The following is a 21,669-nucleotide window of genomic DNA, read 5'->3' on the forward strand; positions in this document are numbered from 1 at the left end:
TTTATTTCATATATTGGGTTGGCCAAAAAGTTTGTTCAGGTTTTTCCATAAGATGCTGCAGAAAAAAATCCAAACAAACTTTTTGGCAACTCAATAGTTTAGATTCACCAATTAAAAAAACATTATGAGTAAACAAATAAATTTTAATAGGAAATTGACCAGCATGATCTGACACATTTAAATGCACACAGAAATAATCTACTGACTGGAAACTCTCACATAATTTAGTAACTGTTTAATGTCATTCTAAAGAGGGAGAAATATGACTGCAAGATTTTCTACCATTCTACAAAACCCCATCTAAGTGGCTTAAGCTATGATAAGTCTTTTCGAAGATATGCTGAGACGTGAAAAGATGTAAGTCTTTTCGAAGACATTCTTGCCTGGAAAGTCCATGGACAGAGGAGCCTGGTGAGCTATAGTCCACTGGGCCTGAAGAGTCGGACACAACTGAGCACACATGCTTTGAAAAATAGCTTTAAATAGTTAACATAAACTTTTACTCAAAAATATTTTAAAATAGCAAGCAATTTTGTAATTTTCTATTCAAAAGAGTATCTAAATAATCTAGAAATAATGTTTAAGTTCATTATAACTTTTGGCAAAATTGAAACAGCTTTACTGGGTTTTCAAGATAAATGCAAAAAGAAATGGTCCTTGACTATCTTACTGGACTTTTAAAATATGCATTGCTGTCTGGCAAAGTAACAATATCAAAGCACAATAGTGTTTGAAAATGCAATTACGCTGGACATCTAGATCTTGGCTGAAACCTCTGGTCTTATATTCCTACTGAAAACTATAAATTACAATGAAACTATAAAATTTGAAAATGAATTCCATGAACATCTGTCTTTTTTAGATGTATATATCTGCATACAGACGGAGAAGGCGATGGCACCCCACTCCAGTACTCTTGCCTAGAAAATCCCATGGACGGGGAAGCCTGGTAGGGCTGCAGTCCATGGGGTCGCGAAGAGTCGGACACGATTGAGCAGCTTCACTTTCACCTTTCATGCATTGGGGAAGGAAATGGCAGCCCACTCCAGTGTTCTGATGACAACAGAAGCTATTTCTTAACTAAGAAACAAAAGTTGATTTGTGACTTTCAAGACTGCAAAGCCAAAGTGTTAGTTGCTCAGTGAGGTCTGACTCTTTGTGATCCCATAGACTATAGCTCACTAGGCTCCTCTCTCCCTGGGATTCAACAAGCAAGAATACTATAGTGGGGTGCCATGCCCTTCTCCAGGGGATCTGCCCAACCCAGGGATCAAACATGGGTCTCCTGCACTGTAGGCAGATTCTCTACCATGTGAGCCTCCAGGGAAGCCTAATTATGATTCTAGAGAACTGTTTCTGAATCATCCCTATTGGATAAAGTTTTAATACTGTGCCAAACAGAGAAATACAACTGAAAACCTTCAATAAAACTTCCCAGTAAAACTTCAGCGTAACTAAGACAAGAAGTTATTCTCAATAAATAGTTAACACGAGGTATCTCTTCAAGCTTAGTCCTGAAAACCCAATGATAAATCTTCAAAGTAAGGCACAGACTTTCACATGTAATTTTTCTACACAGCTAAAAGGATGATCAGGATTTTCTAGGCAGCTCATGAATGTACAAGCAGTTGAAGAAAATCAAAAACACATAGAGCTATCTCTTTCTAAACGCCACCTTTAAAAGATAATTCTTATCCTGCCAGCCCTTCTGGAACAACAGGTTTATAAATATCCATCATATGTCAAAACATAAATCCTTCTCAAACCACTGTTGTGTTTTCTATTTACATCAGAAAGTGCGATCCCCAAATCTGATGGAATAAGTTGTCAATGTGATCTGCTCAATAGCAATTAACTGGAGCTCTAGGAAAGAACCTGTTTCTCAATGGAAGTAACACAGGTGACAGTTCACAATGCTTCAGCTTCAAATTTCAAAAATAATGCCTCGTTATAAAATCTTAGCCACCTTCTTTTCACCCTGATGGTGGTATTATCAGAACTACAATGAAGAGCCAGACATCAAGGAGATCAATCAATCAATCTATGCTAAAAGAGCCTATGAGGTTTTTGTGACCAAGTCATCTGGTACAAAAAGCACTGGAAAACAGTACATTCCTTACAACTCGGAAATTACCTCAGGTGTTTTAATTCCTGTGCTTCACCTGCTTTGAAAAGACTTTGTAGTCCCAGGGAAAATGCACGAGGCTCAGATTTCAAAGGGAACACCTGTGTTTCTGGACAGAGAGGCTTTGCCAGGTACTGAGAAAATAGCAGCATCACCCCAGGGCAAGGCACATATGAGGGTCTCCTGGAAATGACAGAGATGTGAGGCAGATGTGGCAGTGTTTTACCTAAAATCTACTTCAAAACAAAGCCTTGGAAGTCTTAGCAAAGGAGCGACTTAATGATTGAGGAAACTGCCTCTTCAGTTTACTAAAATTAAAATAATTTTTGGAATGAAAATTTCATGTGTGGGTGAACTCACAAGATCATTTTAGTTACACCCACTGTTTTGATATTATACAGACAGACTGAACGCATGATGTAAGGCAAACTGTCCTTGTGACGCCTCAGAGCCGTGAAATCAACAAAATCCTTACCTTTCTCCAGAATGTCTGCTCATTCGCATCTCATCTCCTTGCCTAGGCCCTCCCAAATCTGGCTATAACTTACTTACCTACCTCACTTGCCATCCACCCCTTCTCAACCTGAGCTGACTCTACTGGAACATTAAAATGCCTGAACATCATCAGGAGATCTTGTTAAAACTCAGATTCTGACTCAGTAGGTCAGGAGAGAAATCCAAGTTATGACATTTCTAACAGAAGCATACACTGAATAACCATACTTCAAGAAGCAAGGTTCCAGTACCTGTCCGTTCACATTTCTCGGCCACGGAAGCCATCAGAAATTTTCCCCTACGAGACTGTTCTTTCTTTCCTCCCCTCCTTGGTTACTTAAACATTATCCTTTCACCAAAGTCCTGTTAACAGTCTCTCTCCTCTCAGAAGTCATTTCAACCACACTATGTATTCTATTTATCTCACCCTTCTCTGAATCGTCTTATTAAACCCAGCAATCACTATGTGTTCTCCAACCTCTGCTTCTACTTTGGATTTTAATTCTCAAAGCAGAATTTTAAATCAAAAACTGTCTCATACCATTTCTGTGTTTTCCATGTCGCCTAATATAAAACTTGACATACAATATATTACCAATATGTACTCATCGATTTTCTCTAGCCTCAGCTGGCCTGGCCTGGGCAATAACTTGGATCACAAATATGGAACCTAAATACCCTGCATCAAACATACTAGTGTGCTATAGAATCAGGTGAAAGGGTATTCATGGTGCTGCTGTTGTTTATTAGCTAAGTCTTGTCTTAGCTATTAGCTAATTTTGCAATCCCCTGTACTGTAGCCCTCTAGGCTCCTCTGTCATGGGATTTCCCAGGCAAGAATTGAACTGGACTGCCATTTCTTTCTCCAGGGGATCTTCCCATCCAGTGAGCAAACTTGTCTCTTCTGCATTGGCAGGTGGATTCTCTATCACTGAGCCACCAGGGAAGCCCAACTCATGACATACCTAGGCTAGGCTAAAGATAAACTTTTGAATAGTTGAACATGGATTATTTTTGTAAAGGCCATATCTTTTTACTGACTTTGTGATAAATTCAAGACTACAATGCTTTCATTGTTTTTGTTGCCATTTAGGAGAGAAGTTGTTAATCTTTAAGACTATATTTAAGAGACCTCAGTATTTAAGGAAATTCTTTAGTATTGACAAAGTACAATACCATCTATCAGTTCTCTAAGTCTTGACCTATTAATATTCCAAAATCACTGCAGATGATGACTATAGCCATGAAATTAAAAGACGCTTGCTCCTTGGAAGAAAAGTTATGACCAACCTAGAAAGCATATTAAAACTAAGAGCATTTCCTTGTTGAAACAGAATTAATCAAATCCTTTTTCATTCCTTCCATTTTAGAATCACTGCTGAAAATCTTGTCATCCTTTTACTTTTTTTATTCCATTTTTCCCCTTCCAATTAATATAAATGGAGCTTAGAGTATGTGTCAGCCTCTCAGCTGAGGAAATGCAGAAACTACTAAAGCACAGTTCCTTCCCACAAAGGAAGGTAAGGCAAGAGAAAGAGACAAGGATATAAATAACAGAGGCAGAGACAGGTATGAAATGCTGTAGAAGCCAAGGAACTGGGGTTAGAGTGTACCTAAAATCACTGCAGATGGTGACTGCAGCCATGAAATTAAAAGACGCTTACTCCTTGGAAGGAAAGTTATGACCAACCTAGATAGCATATTCAAAAGCAGAGACATTACTTGGCCAACAAAGGTCCATCTAGTCAAGGCTATGGTTTTTCCTGTGGTCATGTATGGGCGTGAGAGTTGGACTGTGAAGAAGGCTGAGCATTGAAGAATTGATGCTTTTGAACTGTGGTGTTGGAGAAGACTCGAGAGTCCCTTGGACTGCAAGGAGATCCAACCAGTCCATTCTGAAGGAGATCAGCCCTGAGATTTCTTTAGAGGGAATGATGCTGAAGCTGAAACTCCAGTACTTTGGCCACCTCATGCAAAGAGTTGACTCATTGGAAAAGACTCTGATGCTGGGAGGGATTGGGGGCAGGAGGAGAAGGGGATGACAGAGGATGAGATGGCTGGATGGCATCACTGACTCGATGGATGTGAGTCTGAGTGAACTCCGGTAGTTGGTGATGGGTAGGGAGGCCTGGCGTGCTGCGATTCATGGGGTCGCAAAGAGTCGGACACAACTGAACAACTGAACTGAACTGAACTTTGGACAAGGGGGTTTAGACAAAAAAGCAGATTAGTCTTTAGGTGAGTCTTGAAGGAAGAGGAGAAATTCACTGGAGAGAAAACAAGATGCACATAAATCATTCCAGCATCTGCAAAAGCAGCAGGTTGGCAAGATGCCTACAGCCTAAAAAGCCCAAGGTATATGGAATAACGATGCAGGTGATTTTATGAAAGAGCACTGCTTTTCATTTGTTTAGATGTATTCACTGCATTCACCGAACTCAAGCAACAAAAACTCTTCTCTCAGCCTTTTCTTTCTAGACAGGAGTTCTGAGGTTCTTTCTTCATCTTCAGTCAAAAGCCTCCCCTCCCCAACCTCTTTCTTTCTTGGCTTTAGTTTCCTGTCTCTGGACACCTGATCTCACTATAGGTTTTTTTGAGCCCATCAGTCAATCATTCAATATTTCAGATTTGGATTTGCCACGTCTTGAACAAACACAAGATACAGTTTCATATTTTATTCCTAGCACATTTATTGGATTGTCTCCTGTTTAGATAAGGTTACCTGAACTATTTGAGTTGCAACAGCAACACAAAGGGGAGAGTTATAAAAAGTAACTCCCATGCTCATTCTTGGGTCTTATCTAATAGCTCATTATCTGATCTAGCTGACTTTTTCTACACTCCCACCCCTTCCCCAGCCCTCACCTCTGTTCTTGCTCACTTCTGAATTCTACTTCCTTCCTTCTCATTCATGTGGCTTTTTCAGTTTATCCTGTCATTCACTGAACCTCTGTTTTCACTATCCCACAGAATTGTGCCATTAACTAATTTTGAGATTCCATTTTCCACCACTCCTCCAAGTAGATAGATTTAAACAGTGGGTCTTGGGAAATCTTATTGTTTAAGCTTCTCTTTTTGGTTTCTAAGCACTTCATGAAAGGGAGTGATTTTTATTTTCCTGCACTAATAATTAAGAGGTGCTCCCTTAGAAAAAGGAGAAAGTGAATGTGAGAGTTGAGGTGAAAAAGGATCTGGATCCTAGAGTCAATTTTTAATGTCTCTTTTTAGACTTCACTTCCTCTGGACAGCCTCAAGCTTTCTACTCAGAGTTCCATTCCCAGTGGCTGCGGGACTGCCACAGTGGCTGCCACATCACCTGGGAGCTTGGTAGGAATGCAGAATACTGGGGGCCACCCAGACCTCCTGAGTCATAATCTGCATGTTAACAAGATTCCCAGGGAATTCATATGCACAGTAAAGCCTGAGTGACCCTGGACTAAAGCACCCTGATTTCTATTCCCCAAATCATACCTAGCTGCTTTTTCATGAAAAACATTTTTTCTACCCTTAATTTTCTGGTGATTGAAAATTTTCTTTGATTAAACACTTAAAACTTAAAACCTGTTTAGCCTATTAAATAATGTCCATGTTCATATTTTGCCTTTGTGGTTGATGAGCTTCTAATAAAGAAAATCTGTTGCCTTTTTCGTAATAAGCTATCAAGAAAAAGTTGACTTAGTTAACTTAATTGCATTTTATTGTTTCTGTTAATCAGTTAAAAGCAAAAGAGAAAAGAAAAAGTAAGATTCATTGGCTTATAGTTCTAGGTTCTTATATTAAACTCACCAGTTTAATAACCCACTAATCCAAGTCACATATCTGGGTCATTCCCATAATTTATTTTTTGGAGTTCCCATACAATTAGTTGTATTTAACCTCCAGTCTGCAATTTGAACCTCAAACACATTACGTGGTCTGTATCTGTACTTGATTTGTATTACAGAATATCTGAACACCTTTAAAATCAACCCCCTTCTCCCACCCTGGCCAACATGACTTGAATCTCATTCACATCTCCAAGAGCTGCCGAGTCAAATGCCCTCAAGCAGGTGATACCACATGAAATGGCTGTAAAGAGTGGTGTGACCTACGGCAAACTAGAGAAATTATTACTTTAAATCTTCCTGCTTTTTGGAAATACTTGACCACTACATATGATAGGAATACGTACTGTAGTAAACTTCCCTATCAGATTTTGTAACTTAAAGCATAGTGAAATAAATGAATACAAAGTACCTCAAAACATCTCATGCATTTGACTCCACAGAGATCTTTATGTAATAACCCCCAAAATACCTTTTCATAATATCCCATCCTCACACCACTCCATTCCTGCCCTCTCAATCTCAGCTGACAATCTTGCTCCATACTTCATTGGAAAAAACAGAATTATTCATATGAAACTTCTCTTTTTCCACTAAATACACCAAATATACCCACAGCCTCAGCCCTTCCTGTCAGAAGAAAAAAACTGACTCTGCAGTTATATTTTCTCCCTCCCATGTCAAGTGCTTTTACAAGTTGTGCATTTCCATCAACTTCCAAGCACACTCTTTAAAAAACAAAACCAAAAACATTGCCATATACCCATGTAGTGCTAGCTAATTCCATTTCTCAAATTGTTCTCAGCTTTCTTTGCTTATTTCTCCTTTCTGCTCCACCTCTACATATTGCTGGGTCACGGCTCAATTTAAAGCATTCAACCTTCATCCATAAAAATCTTGGATGGTTTTATTCAGTCAGTTAAGATGGTTCTTAACAGCATCCATACATCATTTCCACACTTTTATCTCAAGTCCCACTTCTCCACTGGCCATTAAACTCAGCTGAGGACAACAAGGCAATGCAAAATAAGCTTTGTCTAAAGGAAACCCCTGATTTCATCCTTACCTTCTCTTGTTTCTCTTCCTGTCTCAGTAAATGCTTCAATTATCTATCAATATGCTTAAATAAGCATATTGGGCTTCCCTGATAGCTCAGTTGGTAAAGAATCCACCTGCAATGCAGGAGACCCCAGTTCGATTCCAGGTTGGGAAGATCCGGGGAGAAGGGATAGGCTGCCCACTCCAGCATTCTTGGGCTTCTCTTGTGGCTCAGCTGGTAAAGAATCTGCCTGCAATGCAGGAGACCTGGGTTCCATCCCTGGGTTGGGAAGATCCCCTGGAGGAAGGGAAAGGATACTCACTCCAGAATTCTGGCCTAGAGACTATATAGTCCATGGGGTCACAAAGAGTGGGACACGACTGAGCAACTTTCACTTTCAGTTTTATGCTTAAGTAAAAATCTTAAAAAAGTCGTCCTCCTTATCTTTCACCCTTCATATTAAATTTATCAAAAACCCATCAGCAATGCTATTTAAACAGACCTGAAACCACCCACCTCTTCCATCTTTACCACTGTCACCCTGGCCCCAGCTATCATTATCTCTCATTAGAATATACCAACGGCTTCCTACCTATCTCTCTGTGCTTTCACTGTGAATCTTCCTGCAACCCATTCCCCAAGGCACAGAGTAATTATATAAAACTGGAAGTAAGACCAAAGGTCAGTCCTAGCCTTCTTTGTGGTCCCTGAAGAATCCCACCTCATTTTTGACTTAAAGACCTTTTACCTGATATTCCTGCTGCCTAGATTTCTATAGCTTTGTTTAGTTGACTCATTATTCTAATTCAGCTCTCAGCTCAAAAGTCATTATTTTAGAGAGGTCTTCCCCAGCTACTCAGTATGTTAGCTCCACCTCTATCATGCATGCATGCTAAGTCACTTCAGTCGTGTCCAATTCTATGCAACCCTACAGACTGTAGCCTGCCAGGCTCCTCTATCCATGTGATTCTCCAGGCAAGAATACTAGAGTGTGTTGCCATGGCCTCCTCTAGGGGAGTTTCCCGACCTAGGGATCGAACCTATGTCTTCTTATGTCTCCTGCATTGGCAGGTGGGTTCTTTACTGCTAGCGCCACCTCGGAAGCCCCCACGTCTGTCATGCTCCATCATCTCACTTTGTTTATTTTCATTAACTTGTTGAACTTTTTTCAAAAACAGTGCTTGGTACAAAAATGCTCAATCAGTATTTGTTGAATTAAATTCTTTGTAAATCACAAATTTATCAATTAGAATAAAAATTGTTTTAATCAATTACAAATGCCTTTCTGTACCTTCTTAAAATTATGACAGCAACAGATACTTAGGAAAATAAAGAAAGGGTTACTTAAACATACTTACTGTTTCACCTTCACCAGACAATTCATTACCACTTGAATTTTCACATTTTCTTCCAATGAACTAAATATTCTATGTAACATATGCATATATTATGTTCACGGGGTTCTCGAAAGGAGTCAGACACAACTTAGCGACTTAACAACAACAATGTATATATTATACATGACAACATATAAAACTATAAAATGCTAGTTTTATAAACTTAAATGCAATTAGTAAAAATCATTAAAAAGATGAAAATTTAAGTTTTAAATCCTGTGTAATTACTTGGTTGTATAAATTCCCAAGATAAGTATGTGAGAGAACACAGCTAAACAATAGCAAAGAATGTTATTGAACTAAATGTCATTCTTAATTGTGATTATAAATGATTATAAATGACCATGTTGCTTTTAATGAAGGCAGCCGCTAAAGGTAACTAAAAAACAATTAAGCAAAGAAACTGTATTTCCCTACAGACTATAATTATAAATTTGGGGTATGTTCCCAAACTGACTTACCTCTTCTAAAACTAAGCTGAAAACTTTGGATTAAAAAAGAGTTAAGGCTGCAGATATCACCTGGCCCAGAGGAGATAGTTCATGTTTGATGAATGAGTGGGTAAACAAGCTTGATCATTTCTCCCATCCATTCTTCCCTGAACCATCCCTGGACTACTATGATGATACCCAAACTGTTTTATGAGACCTCCGGTATAGCCTTCATATCTCAGAATTCAAGGGTCCTCATTTTACTTGATCTTTATAAGCAACATTTAACAGAGTTGATCATCCTTTCTGCCTTTCTTCATTTGACTTCAAGACATCTTACTTCCCTGTTTTTTTTCCTAATTCTCAACTCCATTTGATGTTCCTCCTCTCCTTCCCTAACTCTACACTGTTAAGTAGGTCGTGGGCTCACTCTGTGACTATCTCTTCCTTCTACGGTGGCTCAGACGGTAAAGAATCAGCCTGCAGGGCAGGAGACCTGGGTTCGATCCCTGGGTTGGGAAGATGCCCTGGAGGAGGGTATGGCAACACACTCCAGTATTCTTGCAAAGAGTCAGACACAACTTGTATCTGTTCTCCTCAGTGAAAGCTGGGACCTCATTTTCTACATGACTTTCACACTCGTGTCAGCCACACGGGCCACTTGCTGAGTTGGGAGAGTTAGGGTTTTTATACCTATTCTAGGCAAGTTAGAAAGTTTGTTGTATTTACAGCTGAGCCCTCAACGGTGCCCGGTATTTGGTAAACTAATACTTGTCAAATGAAGAAATAAACAACAATAAACAATTTCAAAATTTTGTGACACTTTTCTGGCTCTGGGTATTGCACACTCCTGATGAAACTGCTTCTCATGTCTTGCCTTTCTAAGATCCTAGATCTGCTGCTTTCATTTAATGAGGAATCTTTAATCTTCCAGAATTACAGGGTAGCTAACAAATTCAACAGAACTGAGCTGTAATATCACTCTCTTCCTACAGGTATTGCCATCTACAAGTGCAACTTTCAAAAAGAAAATTACATTAATTTGAAATGTCAATGCTAAAAAAAAAAATGCTATGTATCCAAATTAAGGTTTTAAAAACTTTTCAATTCTGTAGACAAATTAACTAAAACAAAAAAAAAAAGCTTTATTATATCTAAATAATATTAGTGAAGTAAAATAAAAACTGTTTAAGAAAATTAAATGTTATTGTAAATCAAGAAGAAAGAAACTTTAAAAACTTTAAATAAGACTAACATTCTTTGAGTCAAGATATTTCATGAACCTTTAAGTGCATATAGATTACACTGCATACCCTTAAAAGACGCAAATATTTAACTTTGAAAACTACCAGGCAAGTGCCAGTACACAGAAAAATAATCATTTTAGGAATTAAGAGTTGAAATAAAACCTTACTTGCAGTGAATTCCTGCCACTTTTAGCAAGGTAAGAAATTTGTCAACATTAAGTTCTGGGTAAATAAGTTATGAGGCCATCAATTTATTCTGTATATTGTATCAGTTCATTTCAGTCTCTCAGTTGTGTCTGACTCTTTGTGACCCCATGGACTGCAGCTGCCAGGCCTCCCTGTCCATCACTAACTCCCAGAGCTTGCTCAAACTCATGTCCATCGAGTCGGTGATGCCATCCAACCATCTTATCCTCTGTCCTCCCCTTCTCCTCCTGCCTTCAATCTTTCCCAGCATCAGGGTATTATATGGATAATACAATATCCATATATTATTTTATTCAGTGACAATGATATATGTCACTGGTGGCAGATAATGTCAGAAAATGTACATTTATAAGAGTTGCTTTGTGAGAGCAACTCACAAGCTAAAATTAACTTTTTTTAGGCTTGGACTCAGGGCTACAGCTAGTCAGAAATAGGGCAGAGCCCAGACTAACATCACCCTGGGTTGGGGGCTACATTGTCCCTTGACCAGTTGCTGCAGTTATCTGCTGTACAGAAGAAAGATCTGCACAGAAGAAAAATCACTTCATTTCCAGTGTTAAGCATGGCCATATAAAGAATTTAAGTGACAATCTGGTACTAAGCCATTGTTTGTATCAAAACATGTACCACGGACCAGGAGTATGACTGGCTGTTGGCTTGGACCCTCTGGTTGCCCAGTGGAAGGACAGGTAGCTAGATTTATTTTGTTCTACATTTGGAAAAATGCTGTGCAAAACTTCTGTCCCTAGTCTCATCATATGTGAAGTAACAGCAAGCAGGTACAGCCATCAACCCTCCCAGCAGAGTATCTGTCAACTGTTCTGCGACTGGCACGGAAATAGTTATAATAGTGGGAATAGCTTGTATAATTGTCATTGTGAGACACGATCTTTGGGTTAGGAAGATTCCCTGGAGAAGGAAACAGCAACCCAGTCCAGTATCCTCGCCTGGAAAATACTCATGGACAGAGGAGCTTGGCAGGCTACAGTCCGTGGGGGTCACAGAGTCGGACATGACTGAGCATTTACAAAGGCAAATGACACATATAAAATTTTTAGGGAATATGTCCTAAAGTTGCTAAAGGACATTCTAGACTTAGATACACTTTCTATCACAGTGAGCTGTTTTGGATTTTAGCCAATCTATAATTTAAGACACTTGTTAAAGAGTTGTTACAAGAGATAAATATGCATTAATTTATTATTTAAATTCCAGAGCATCTGAACATCTTTACCACTGATCAGCAGCTCTATACTATAGGACAATTTTTAGTACACCATGAATATTTTTAAAAACAGAAAAAATAATTCTGAATTATTTGATTTATTCTTCATCTCTGATATTTCCAACTTATCTCTGGTGTTGATGATATCCTACTTATAGAACTTTTTTTATTTTAATTCCTCCTTCTTGTCCTTTATATTTATCTCATATAATTTTATCTATTTTCCATCCATGCCTTTATTCAACACATATTTACTGAACATTCAACAGTATTCAATCAACAAATATTAATATTTACTGAGTACATCTATGCATCAGGCACACAGTTATAAAAGTAAGTACATCCTTATCCTTCCAGGAAATTCAGTCTTGAAAGGAAAATGAACATGTATATATTTAATTGCAACAAAACTTCAATACTATAAACAGGCTTAAATAAAATACTTTGGCTTCTCATGTTGCGCTAGTGGTAAAGAACCCACCTGCTGATGCAGGAGACGTAAGAGATGCGGGTTCGATCCCTGGGTTGGAAAGATCCCCTGGAGGAGGGCATGGCAACCCACTCCAGTATTCTTGCCTGGAGAATCCCATGGACAGAGGAGCCTGGTGGGCTACAGTCCATGGGGTCACAGAGTCAGACACAACTGAGCAATTAAGCACAGCACACGCACAGCAAGAAAGACCCAGCACAGCCAAATGAATTTTAAATTAAAAAAAAAAAAAGAAAGAACAGTGTATAGTTTAATATGAACACAGATTCAACTATATACAAGGGAGTTGAGCTTTCAAACTGTGGTGCTGGAGAAGACTCTTGAGGATCCCTTGGACAGCAAGGAGATTAAACTAGTCAATCCTAAAGAAAATCAACCCTGAATGTTCACTGGAAGGACTGATGCTGAAGCTGAAGCTCCAATACTTTGGCCACCTGACACAAAGAGCCAAATCATTGGAAAAGACCCTGATGCCAGGAAAGACTGAGGGCAGGAGGAGAAGGGGAAGATGGAGGATGTGATGGTTGGATGGCATCACCAACTCAATGGACATGAATTTGAACAACAACAATAAGGGCTATGGGGCTTATTGGACTAGATCTGCCTCCATTTGTAAGTTCTTCAAGATGGGCTTTAACTTGTGAGCAGCCAGAAGTTAACAGGAGCTTTAGACAGTTGAGTAAGCGTCAGAGATTTGTTTGAGGGAAAAGACAGATTGTGTAGCAGTGATGAAGGTAGATTAAAGTAGAAATAAAGTAAGACTAGATAGTATAATCTTCTGCAGGGGAAGCTGTGATGCCTGTCTCGGGGAGACAAAGAACACAGGTTTGGATGAAACAGAACAGATGGATTCAAACATTTCTAAGACAGAATCTAAGACTCTGGCGAGTAACTGTGTATTTGTGTGTACATATTACATGGAAGTGGACAGAGGGAATGAAAGCAAGGCAAGAGCTGATGTCCCTGATGATCTGTTTTTGTTTGGACAGGACTTAGCAGATGTCGATGACATTCCCTGAGAAAGAATCCAGGGAAGGAAGGAGGACCACGGGCAAGAGTGGAACAAAAGCAGCTCATTTTCTTTTTAGACATCTTAAACTTGAAGCAATGTTACAATATTACTTGAGGATTCAAGAGATGACCCAGTGGGCAGTGGGAAACATGAAAACAATGCTCAAAGAAGACTGTCGGATGGAGTGTCAGCACGGAGCCATCAACAGACAGAAGGTATTTAAAGTCAAATGAGTAGATAAAATTCCCCAGGAAGGGAGAAGACCAAAAGTAAAACCATGGGGGCCAAAAGGAAAGTTTGAAGAGATGAGCAAGACTCTTGGAAAAGACCCTGATGCTGGAAAAGATTGAAAGCAAAAGGAGAGGAGGGTGGCAGAGGATGAGATGCTTAGATAGCATCACCGACTTAATGGACATGAACTTCAGCAACCTCCAGGAAATACAGAGGGATAGGGAAGCCTCTCGTGCTGCAGTCCATAGGGTCACAAAAATAAGACACGACTTAGCGACTGAACAACAACAACAACATGATGAAGAAATAACCAAAATAAATAAATAAATAAAAGAACCAAGTGATGGGGTTAATACCCACAAAAAGGACAGGCTTGAAGAAAAATAGCAGTATGCTCAACAGGATCAAATCTCTTATCTCACTGCAGCCCGTGGGCTATATATTCCTAAATCTACATACATAGGAATATATAGCCCATGGGCTGGTATAGAATTGGTATCCCTATACCAAGTCTACCAATGACAAAAACAATGCCCCAAATCGTTGTTGTCAGACTTCATATACCAGCAAGCAGCGGAGACAACACAGGTCTAAAGGCAATGTTTCCTCCTCAAATATCCACTGCCTCTTCAGTTACAGCTTCATTTGATGACCTAAAAGCTTCAGTTTTTCAATGTATCCTGAATTAAACACTGGTAATCCCTCTGCTTAGGTTACTGGTTTCTATAATTAATAATGCATTTCTCCTCTCCCTGATTCTACCACAGGGCTTTGATTTCATCAACCTACTCTGCTTCTGGTTTCCTACAAAAACAGTCAGCCACTCCACTTTGTTGATTCCTTTTTTTTTTTAACTTCATTAGAATACAGCCAATTAACAATGTTGTTATAGTTTCAGTGGACAGCAGAGGGACTCAGCCAGACATATACATGTATCCATTCTCCCCCAAATTCCCCTCCCATCCAGGCTGCCACATAACACTGAGCAGAGTTCCTTGTGCTGTACAGTAGGTCCTTGTGTGTTATCCATTTTAAATATAGCAGTGTGTACATGTGATCCCAAACTCCCCAGGTATCCCTCCCCACCATCCTTCCCCACTGGCAACCAGTAAGTTCATTCTCTAAGTCTCTGAGTGTGTTTCTGTTTTGTAAATAAGTTACTCTGTATCATTGCTTTTTAGATTCCGCATGTTGGTTCCTCTTCCAGCTGAGACATGCCCTTCACTCTTGGCCACAGCTTGTGGTCCTGACCATCTGCCAGAAACAACATAAACGTCATCTTCCCCATTGATTAACTCTCCTGTAGGAATATTCCAGTATTCTGTGATCCCCTGGCATCAATCATACATGTGAACGAAGAATTTTGTGTCCCTGCGTACTTCAAAATTTTCAAATGTGTCTATTCTTTCTTCTCAATCAGCCTATAAGCTCTTCCAGTGAAGATGTGACCTTCCGGAGGTCATTTTTAACCCTATTAATTAATGAGCCTTAGAGTGGGGGCAGGGTTATGATGTTAATAAACATGAATGTGGCTTGGCTGCGGTATTCAAACACAAAAAACAGACTAAAATAAGCACCAAATGTACATAAAGTAACTGGCTATTCAAACTTTTAATGCAGTATAACAGAGTATAGGACTTCTGTGATAGCTCAGATGGTAAAGATTCTGCCTGCCATGCAGGAGACCCGGGTTCCATCCCTGCATCAGGATGGAACCCTGGAGAAGGGGAGTGTAAGTGGCCAAAAGCAGTGGCACTTATCACATGGCACTGCAGATTCTCTAGGAAGTGGCTCTTTAGCTTTTCATTTTATCAAAAGACCCTTTGGCGGATTCATTTTGATATTTGGCAAAACTAATACAATTATGTAAAGTTTAAAAATAAAATAAAATTTAAAAAAAAAGAAAAAAAATATTTATTTGGTTGCAGCATGTAGAATCTTTAATTGAGGTATGTGGTATCTAGTTCCTTGACCAGAGATTGAACCCAGGCCTCCTGCATTGGAAGCATGAAGCCCTAGCCACTGGACCATCAGGGAAGTCCCCTGAAAGAATTTTTTTTAATCTTTTTATTTTTTATTGGGATATCCCTGATAGCTCAGTTGGTAAAGAATCCACCAGCAATGTGGGAGACCTGGGTTCCACTCCTGGGTTGGGAAGATCCCCTGGAGAAGGGAAAGGCTAAAGTATTCTGGCCTGGAGAATTCGAAGGACTGCATAGTCCATGGGGTTGCAAAGAACCGGACACGACTGAGCGACTTTCACTTCACTTCACTTCATAGCCAATTAACAATGCTGTGATAGCCTCAGGTGAACAGTGAAGGGACTCATTCATATAATGTACATGTATCCATTCTCCCTCAAAAATACACTTCAGTCAACTATTTGAACCAATTTTCTTTCCATGGGTCGATCAACATCTGTACTTACATATACATAAATATATAGTTATTACTATATATTTACTATATATATTACTATATATTTATATAAAGTAATAACTATATAAAATATAGTGTTTCAACAACTATATTTTATATAGTGTTTCAACAGTGTTTCAAATAAAGCAGTATCGTTCTTTTAGACTTCCCCTTCCATGTGTATTCTAGAAAATGTGTTCCTGTGTTACCATCGGGAAATAAACTCTGCAGCCCAGTTATTAGCCAAGACATAGTTCTAGTGTTCATAGTATCTAAGGGCAACACAACATAAACCTTGGCTGGTTTCTGAATCTACATTTCAAGGATAGAACGAAAGCAGTGACTGAAAAGAAACGCATATAAACATTCTAGACCAGACATCATACAATAGGCACTTATTTTCTTTGGAAGTCAGACATAGAAAACGAATCACAGAACTGTTCTTTCATTATTTCCATATTACTTAAAACACACACACAAATATTCTCAGATTTCTTTTTGCACATTTGAACTCCCAAGTTCTTCCTTATTTTGAATAAAATGCAATGAGTACCTATCAACATGGAATAAGCACAGGGTGGCCTACTTGGAAAAACTCCATAATTAACTGGCTCTTTCTGTTTGAAAGCTCACAGATGAAGAAGTCAGAGAATCCTGTACTTTGAACAAACATTTTCAAATAGTCAGAAAATGGGAGACATTACTGATGTCATATCATGCATGGCACAGAATTTTGAAAAGAGCAAACAAATTTCAGATGAGCTATTTAAATGGTATTAAGGAAATATAATATTGGTTTTATGTCTTAGTAATACTTACAGGGACCCTGTAATTGCAGTATGGTTGATAATAAGCTAAACTTTACACAGGTCATCTCATTTCTCACATAATCTTCACAACACCCCTCTGAGGTGAGCACACGTGTTAGACATGAGGAAACTAAAGTAGAGGGCAACTTATGATTTGCCCAAAGTCACACAGCCAGTGGGTGCGTGCGTACATGCTCAGTCGCTTCAGTCACGTCTGACTCTGTGTAACCCTATGAACCATAGCCCACTAGGCTCCTCTGTTCATGGGATTCTCCAGGCAAGAATATTGGAGTGGGTTGTCATGTCCTTCTCCAGGGGATCTTCTCAACCCAGGGATTGAACCCGTATCTCTTATATCTTCTACATTTGGGGGAGGGTCCTTTTCTCCTAGAGCCACTTGGGAAGCCAGAAGTGGGTATCAGTGCCAGAATTTAAACCACTACAGCCTGATGGCTGGGACTGATTCCTTATCTCTGATGACTTCTCTTGCATGCTACCTACTTTCTTTAGGTTAAAATATTTTTCTAGTAAAAGTTAAAATAATATAAGGAAATATTTTGTAATATATAATGTGAACTTAGAATTTCCATGTTTCATCAAAGTTACCTAAATAGAGAATACCTATCCAAACTAATGTAAGTGGAAAAAAAAAGGAAAAACTAGAATATATTAAAATTAATGGGACCCTGTAATGTGTCCAAAGGAGAAATGTTAGCATCAATGTTCATTAAGTTTGCTGTCATCAATGAAGATCATCGGTCTTTGCTAGTGCATTCCTAATTCATGCAAGGAGTAAGATTTTTGAAAACTTTTCTATATATTTAGGGTATGAAGTATCCTAATATTAATGAGTTACAGTCTTGAAAAAGTAATATTTAACAGTCTTTAAAAAGTAATTTTGTTTCTCAAACTTGCTAATTTACTCTCAGAATTCATATAAGGTTAAGGATATCATGTATTTTTATTGAATCCTTTACCCAAACGTATTTTCACACTTCGAAGTTCACAAATAAATCCAGAGGGTAAAAAGTTATTGCCAAAGTATTCCTTAACACAAAGCAACCACAGAAATGTATACTTTACAACATGTCATTTACACACTTCTAAGAAACAATGGCCCATTAGAAACTACATATATATATATACTTTATGAACATGCGTGCATGCCCAGTCACATCTGACTCTTTGTGACCCCATAGGCTGTAGCTCCACCAGGCTCCTCTGTCCATGGGATTTTCCAGGCAAGAATCCTGGGGTGGGTTACCATTTCCTCAGCCAGGGGATCTTCCCGACCCAGGGATCAAACCTGCGACTCTGTGTTTCCTACATTAGCAGGTGGATTCTTTACCACTGCACCACCTGGGAGACCCTATACCTATCTATCTGTCATCTGTCTACACACACATACGTGTGTGTGTGTGTGTGTGTGTGTGTGTGTGTACACACATCAGTCATCTGGAAAGTGTCTTCAAATTATTCATCCTTGATTTTTTTCAGGTCCACCATTCATAAGATTCCACCAGTTAGGAATTAGGAAACAATTCTTCTACTAAGTCATTTAAAAGCAAATACATCAACTGTTCAGCATTTTCGGGACAGGAATCTTTCTCCTAAGAGCAGAATTTAAAGCACTTAGTTGGAACATTAGATCTGAAGGTATTTATTTTACTCTGAAATATAAAGAGCTATTAAAATGAAATGAACACTAATAAAGAATATGTAGAAGAATACATAGGACCTGGGAATTCCCTGGTGGTCCAGTGGTTAGAACTCCATGCTTTTCCTGTCCAGGGCCTAGGTTTAATCCCTGGTCAGGGAGCCAAGATCCTACAATCCTTGTGGCATAGTCAAAAAAAAAAAAAAAAAAGAATATACAGGACTAGACCACTGCTTGTGTGTAATAACAAGATTGGAAAATTGCAAAGATGGATTTAATCAAAGATGGATAAAAAAAAAAAGTGGTGGTACCAGAGAACTTGACTCAATACTCTATAATGACCTATATGGGAAAGGAATCTAAAAAAGAACAGCTACATATATAACTGATTCACTTTGCTATTCAGCACAAACTAACAACATTGTAATGCAACTACACTCCAATAAAACTTTAAAAAATGAAAAAAAAAGAATATGCAGAAGAAAATACTCTTGAAGAAAACCTTTTTTAAAAGTTTTATACAAGACAAATGATAAAAGATTAAATACCAGCAGGATGGATTTTAACCACAGAAGCTAAAAGCATCATTAAACATTTCTATGTACATACCATTTGAAAAATGTTCTTACCATATACTCCATATTAGAAGCTGTAGGATATACCTGACTTCGCAACTTATTATGAAGGTCCAAGATACTCTGCATGTCATTGTCTGTGATGGCCCTTTTCCCTCTTTGCTTGGCTATCCACCACACACCATCCTCATCCATGTACTTTTCCAAAAGTTTTTCCAATAAAGTGGCATTAGGAACCACCATGGCTGGAATCGCTGGGGCCATGAGGAGCACCGTGGTTACCCTGAACCACTCCCGCACGGTACACTTCATAATGAATGCTCTCAGGATTTCCCCGGGAAAATCTCCAACACCGGCTCTTCCACTCCTTTTGGCTATAAGGACATGTAGTGCAATTAGGGTGAAAATCCCGGCACACATAAATTTTCTAACAACAAAAATAATACAACAGTCACAAAGGGATGGAGCCAGTTTGATTTGTGTACTTAATTCCAGCAAACGGAATAAATTTTGAAATAAATTTTCTCCAATCCATTTTTACTCCAGAGGACTTTTCACAGTGCACCTTTCCCACAAAACAGAAAACTGTATTTTCCAAGATAATGTACATGATGCCAAAAACATGGCAAAAGCAACCCAGAAGAGTTAAAGCTTGAAAGCGATGTCTGAATTACAAATCTTTAAATGGCTATTTATGGCACACAGCCTGCAAAGGGTTTTAGAATGTTTTATCCTAGAATGTTTTATCAGGCAATCCAGAGGTCCAGGTTTCTCTCTCTGTTTCAAGGTATTATTTTATCTCAGTGCCCCATCTCTGGTTCAAACATTCAGAATGTCAACAAAATTATGAAATCGAGGGCGAATGCTTTAAAGAAGTACAACATTTTACGCATACATATGTCCATGGAGATTTCTAAAGGGACCAGTGAATTAATGCAAGTGAACAGTTAAGGTCACTGGGGTAAGTATCTTCGCATACAGGCCCAGGTCAAGAAGAAAAATTCATTATTTCCTAGAAAGCGTGTGCCTAACCTGTAGCCTGCACCCGATGAACACAACAGCCCACGGGCGGTTTCGGAGCCTCTCCGGCCACACGCCGCAGGCGCACACGGTTCACCCAAACCAAAGGAGGTGAAACTCACAAACTCACTGAGAAGCAGGAGCGCCCAGAGTTCTCCATCGTGGCTGCTTTCCGAGTACACACCCACCCCTCCGTGATCGACCGTTCTCTGCAAGTGGATTTTTTTTTTTTTTTAAGTTGAGTTTAAGAAGAAAAAAGTAGAAGAGGGTGGGAGCTTGACGACTTACCTCTCCAGTGTGAAGTTCCCTAAGATGGATCAGCCGAACCAGACGGCCGGCCTCCCCAGCCGCCTGCAGCCTGCACACAGACGGCCCGGTTCGGGAGGACCCGGGCCTCGCACGTCCTCCGGCGCTACCTGCAGTAGGATTGCTATCCTCGGCCTCGGCCGCTCCCCTCGGACCTGAAAGCCGGAGCTGGGCAAAGCGCGGCGAAGTTGGGAGCCCGAGGCTGGGGTGGAACGGCAGCGGCCTGGTTAGCTCTGCAGGGTGGGCGCCCGAGCGTCTCGGAGCAGAAGCTGCAGGAGCGAGAGGGGCGGGGACTCGGGTCAGGCTGGGCGGCGAAGGCTGCAGGCGACCCCGCGCTCCCGCTCAGTGCAGTCGCCGCGCGCAGAGCCAGGCGCAGAGCGCTTCCGCCGCTCCCCTGAGCGCCCGGGCATTTATTGCGGTCCCCGCGCGCGCGCACGTGACGTGAGCGCCCCTGCTCGCCCACCCCCACCTCTGCCCAGCCCTGGACGCGTGCCCGCGGCGGGAGCGAGGAGAGGCCGCCCGGCTTCTCACCACCCGCTTCACCATCCCCGCACCCCGCCCTCCGGCCCAGCGCCGTCAGGACGCCTGGCCTTTGTGGCGGTAGCTTGGGCTTCAGGGACCAGAAAGTGGAAGGTCTGGACCTCGTGAGAGGCCGTGTGCAAGGAGGATCAAACTCCCAACGCCCCCTCGCAGTTCCGCCAACTTTCCGAGAGCCGTCTCCTAGTTCCTTCCTGATTCGATGCTAAACAAGGAGCTGTCCCAGAGAGCGCGCGTAGCCGGTGGAGTGGGGTTAACACTTTGGAAACTGGGAAAGGTAACTGGGGCAGGGGAGCGTAGGGTAGGGGAACGGAAGTCTAGTCCTTTTATTTTCTCCAGGGAATCACTTCCATTACCAAGACCGGCTGTCTAGAATTAGAAAGTTGTTCTTTTTTGCTGCGTTAGAACATTGATGATAATGATGAACAAATGGGACAAGGATTTCATAGAGTGATGGATGATCTGTGACTCAGGGTTGCCTGACAGTTGAGAGCCCCACTTCATCCTTAAAATATGTTGCATTCGCTTCCTAAAGTGACAGCAGCACTTTTTTTTTCTTTCTAATGATGTAGACATTTATGGAGTTGATACAAAGAGTAGCCTCAATTTATCAGAGCTACCTTG

The 21,669-nt window shown here is 40.2% G+C and overlaps 1 protein-coding gene across 3 annotated transcripts in view; it reads right to left on the reverse strand.

Annotated features, from left to right (window-relative positions):
* Positions 1 to 21,288, reverse strand: part of CRISPLD1 (cysteine rich secretory protein LCCL domain containing 1) — a 51,139-nt gene extending 29,851 nt beyond the window's left edge. The window contains exons 1-3 of one of the 3 annotated variants that reach the window (XM_086336427.1): positions 21,150 to 21,288; positions 20,491 to 20,777; positions 19,237 to 19,556 (exon numbers count right to left, since the gene is read on the reverse strand). In XM_086336427.1, the coding sequence (XP_086192553.1) occupies positions 19,237 to 19,494 (258 nt within the window). In that variant the 5' untranslated portion in view covers positions 19,495 to 19,556; positions 20,491 to 20,777; positions 21,150 to 21,288. The other 2 variants (XM_086336426.1, XM_086336425.1) reach the window with 2 other exon arrangements.
* Between the last annotated feature and the right edge of the window lie 381 nt (positions 21,289 to 21,669).

Source organism: Bos grunniens, chromosome 14 (genome assembly GCF_055505025.1).
Source record: "Bos grunniens cultivar Pamir isolate PY7600 chromosome 14, Bosgru_T2T1.0, whole genome shotgun sequence".
NCBI classification, from domain to species: domain Eukaryota; kingdom Metazoa; phylum Chordata; class Mammalia; order Artiodactyla; family Bovidae; genus Bos; species Bos grunniens.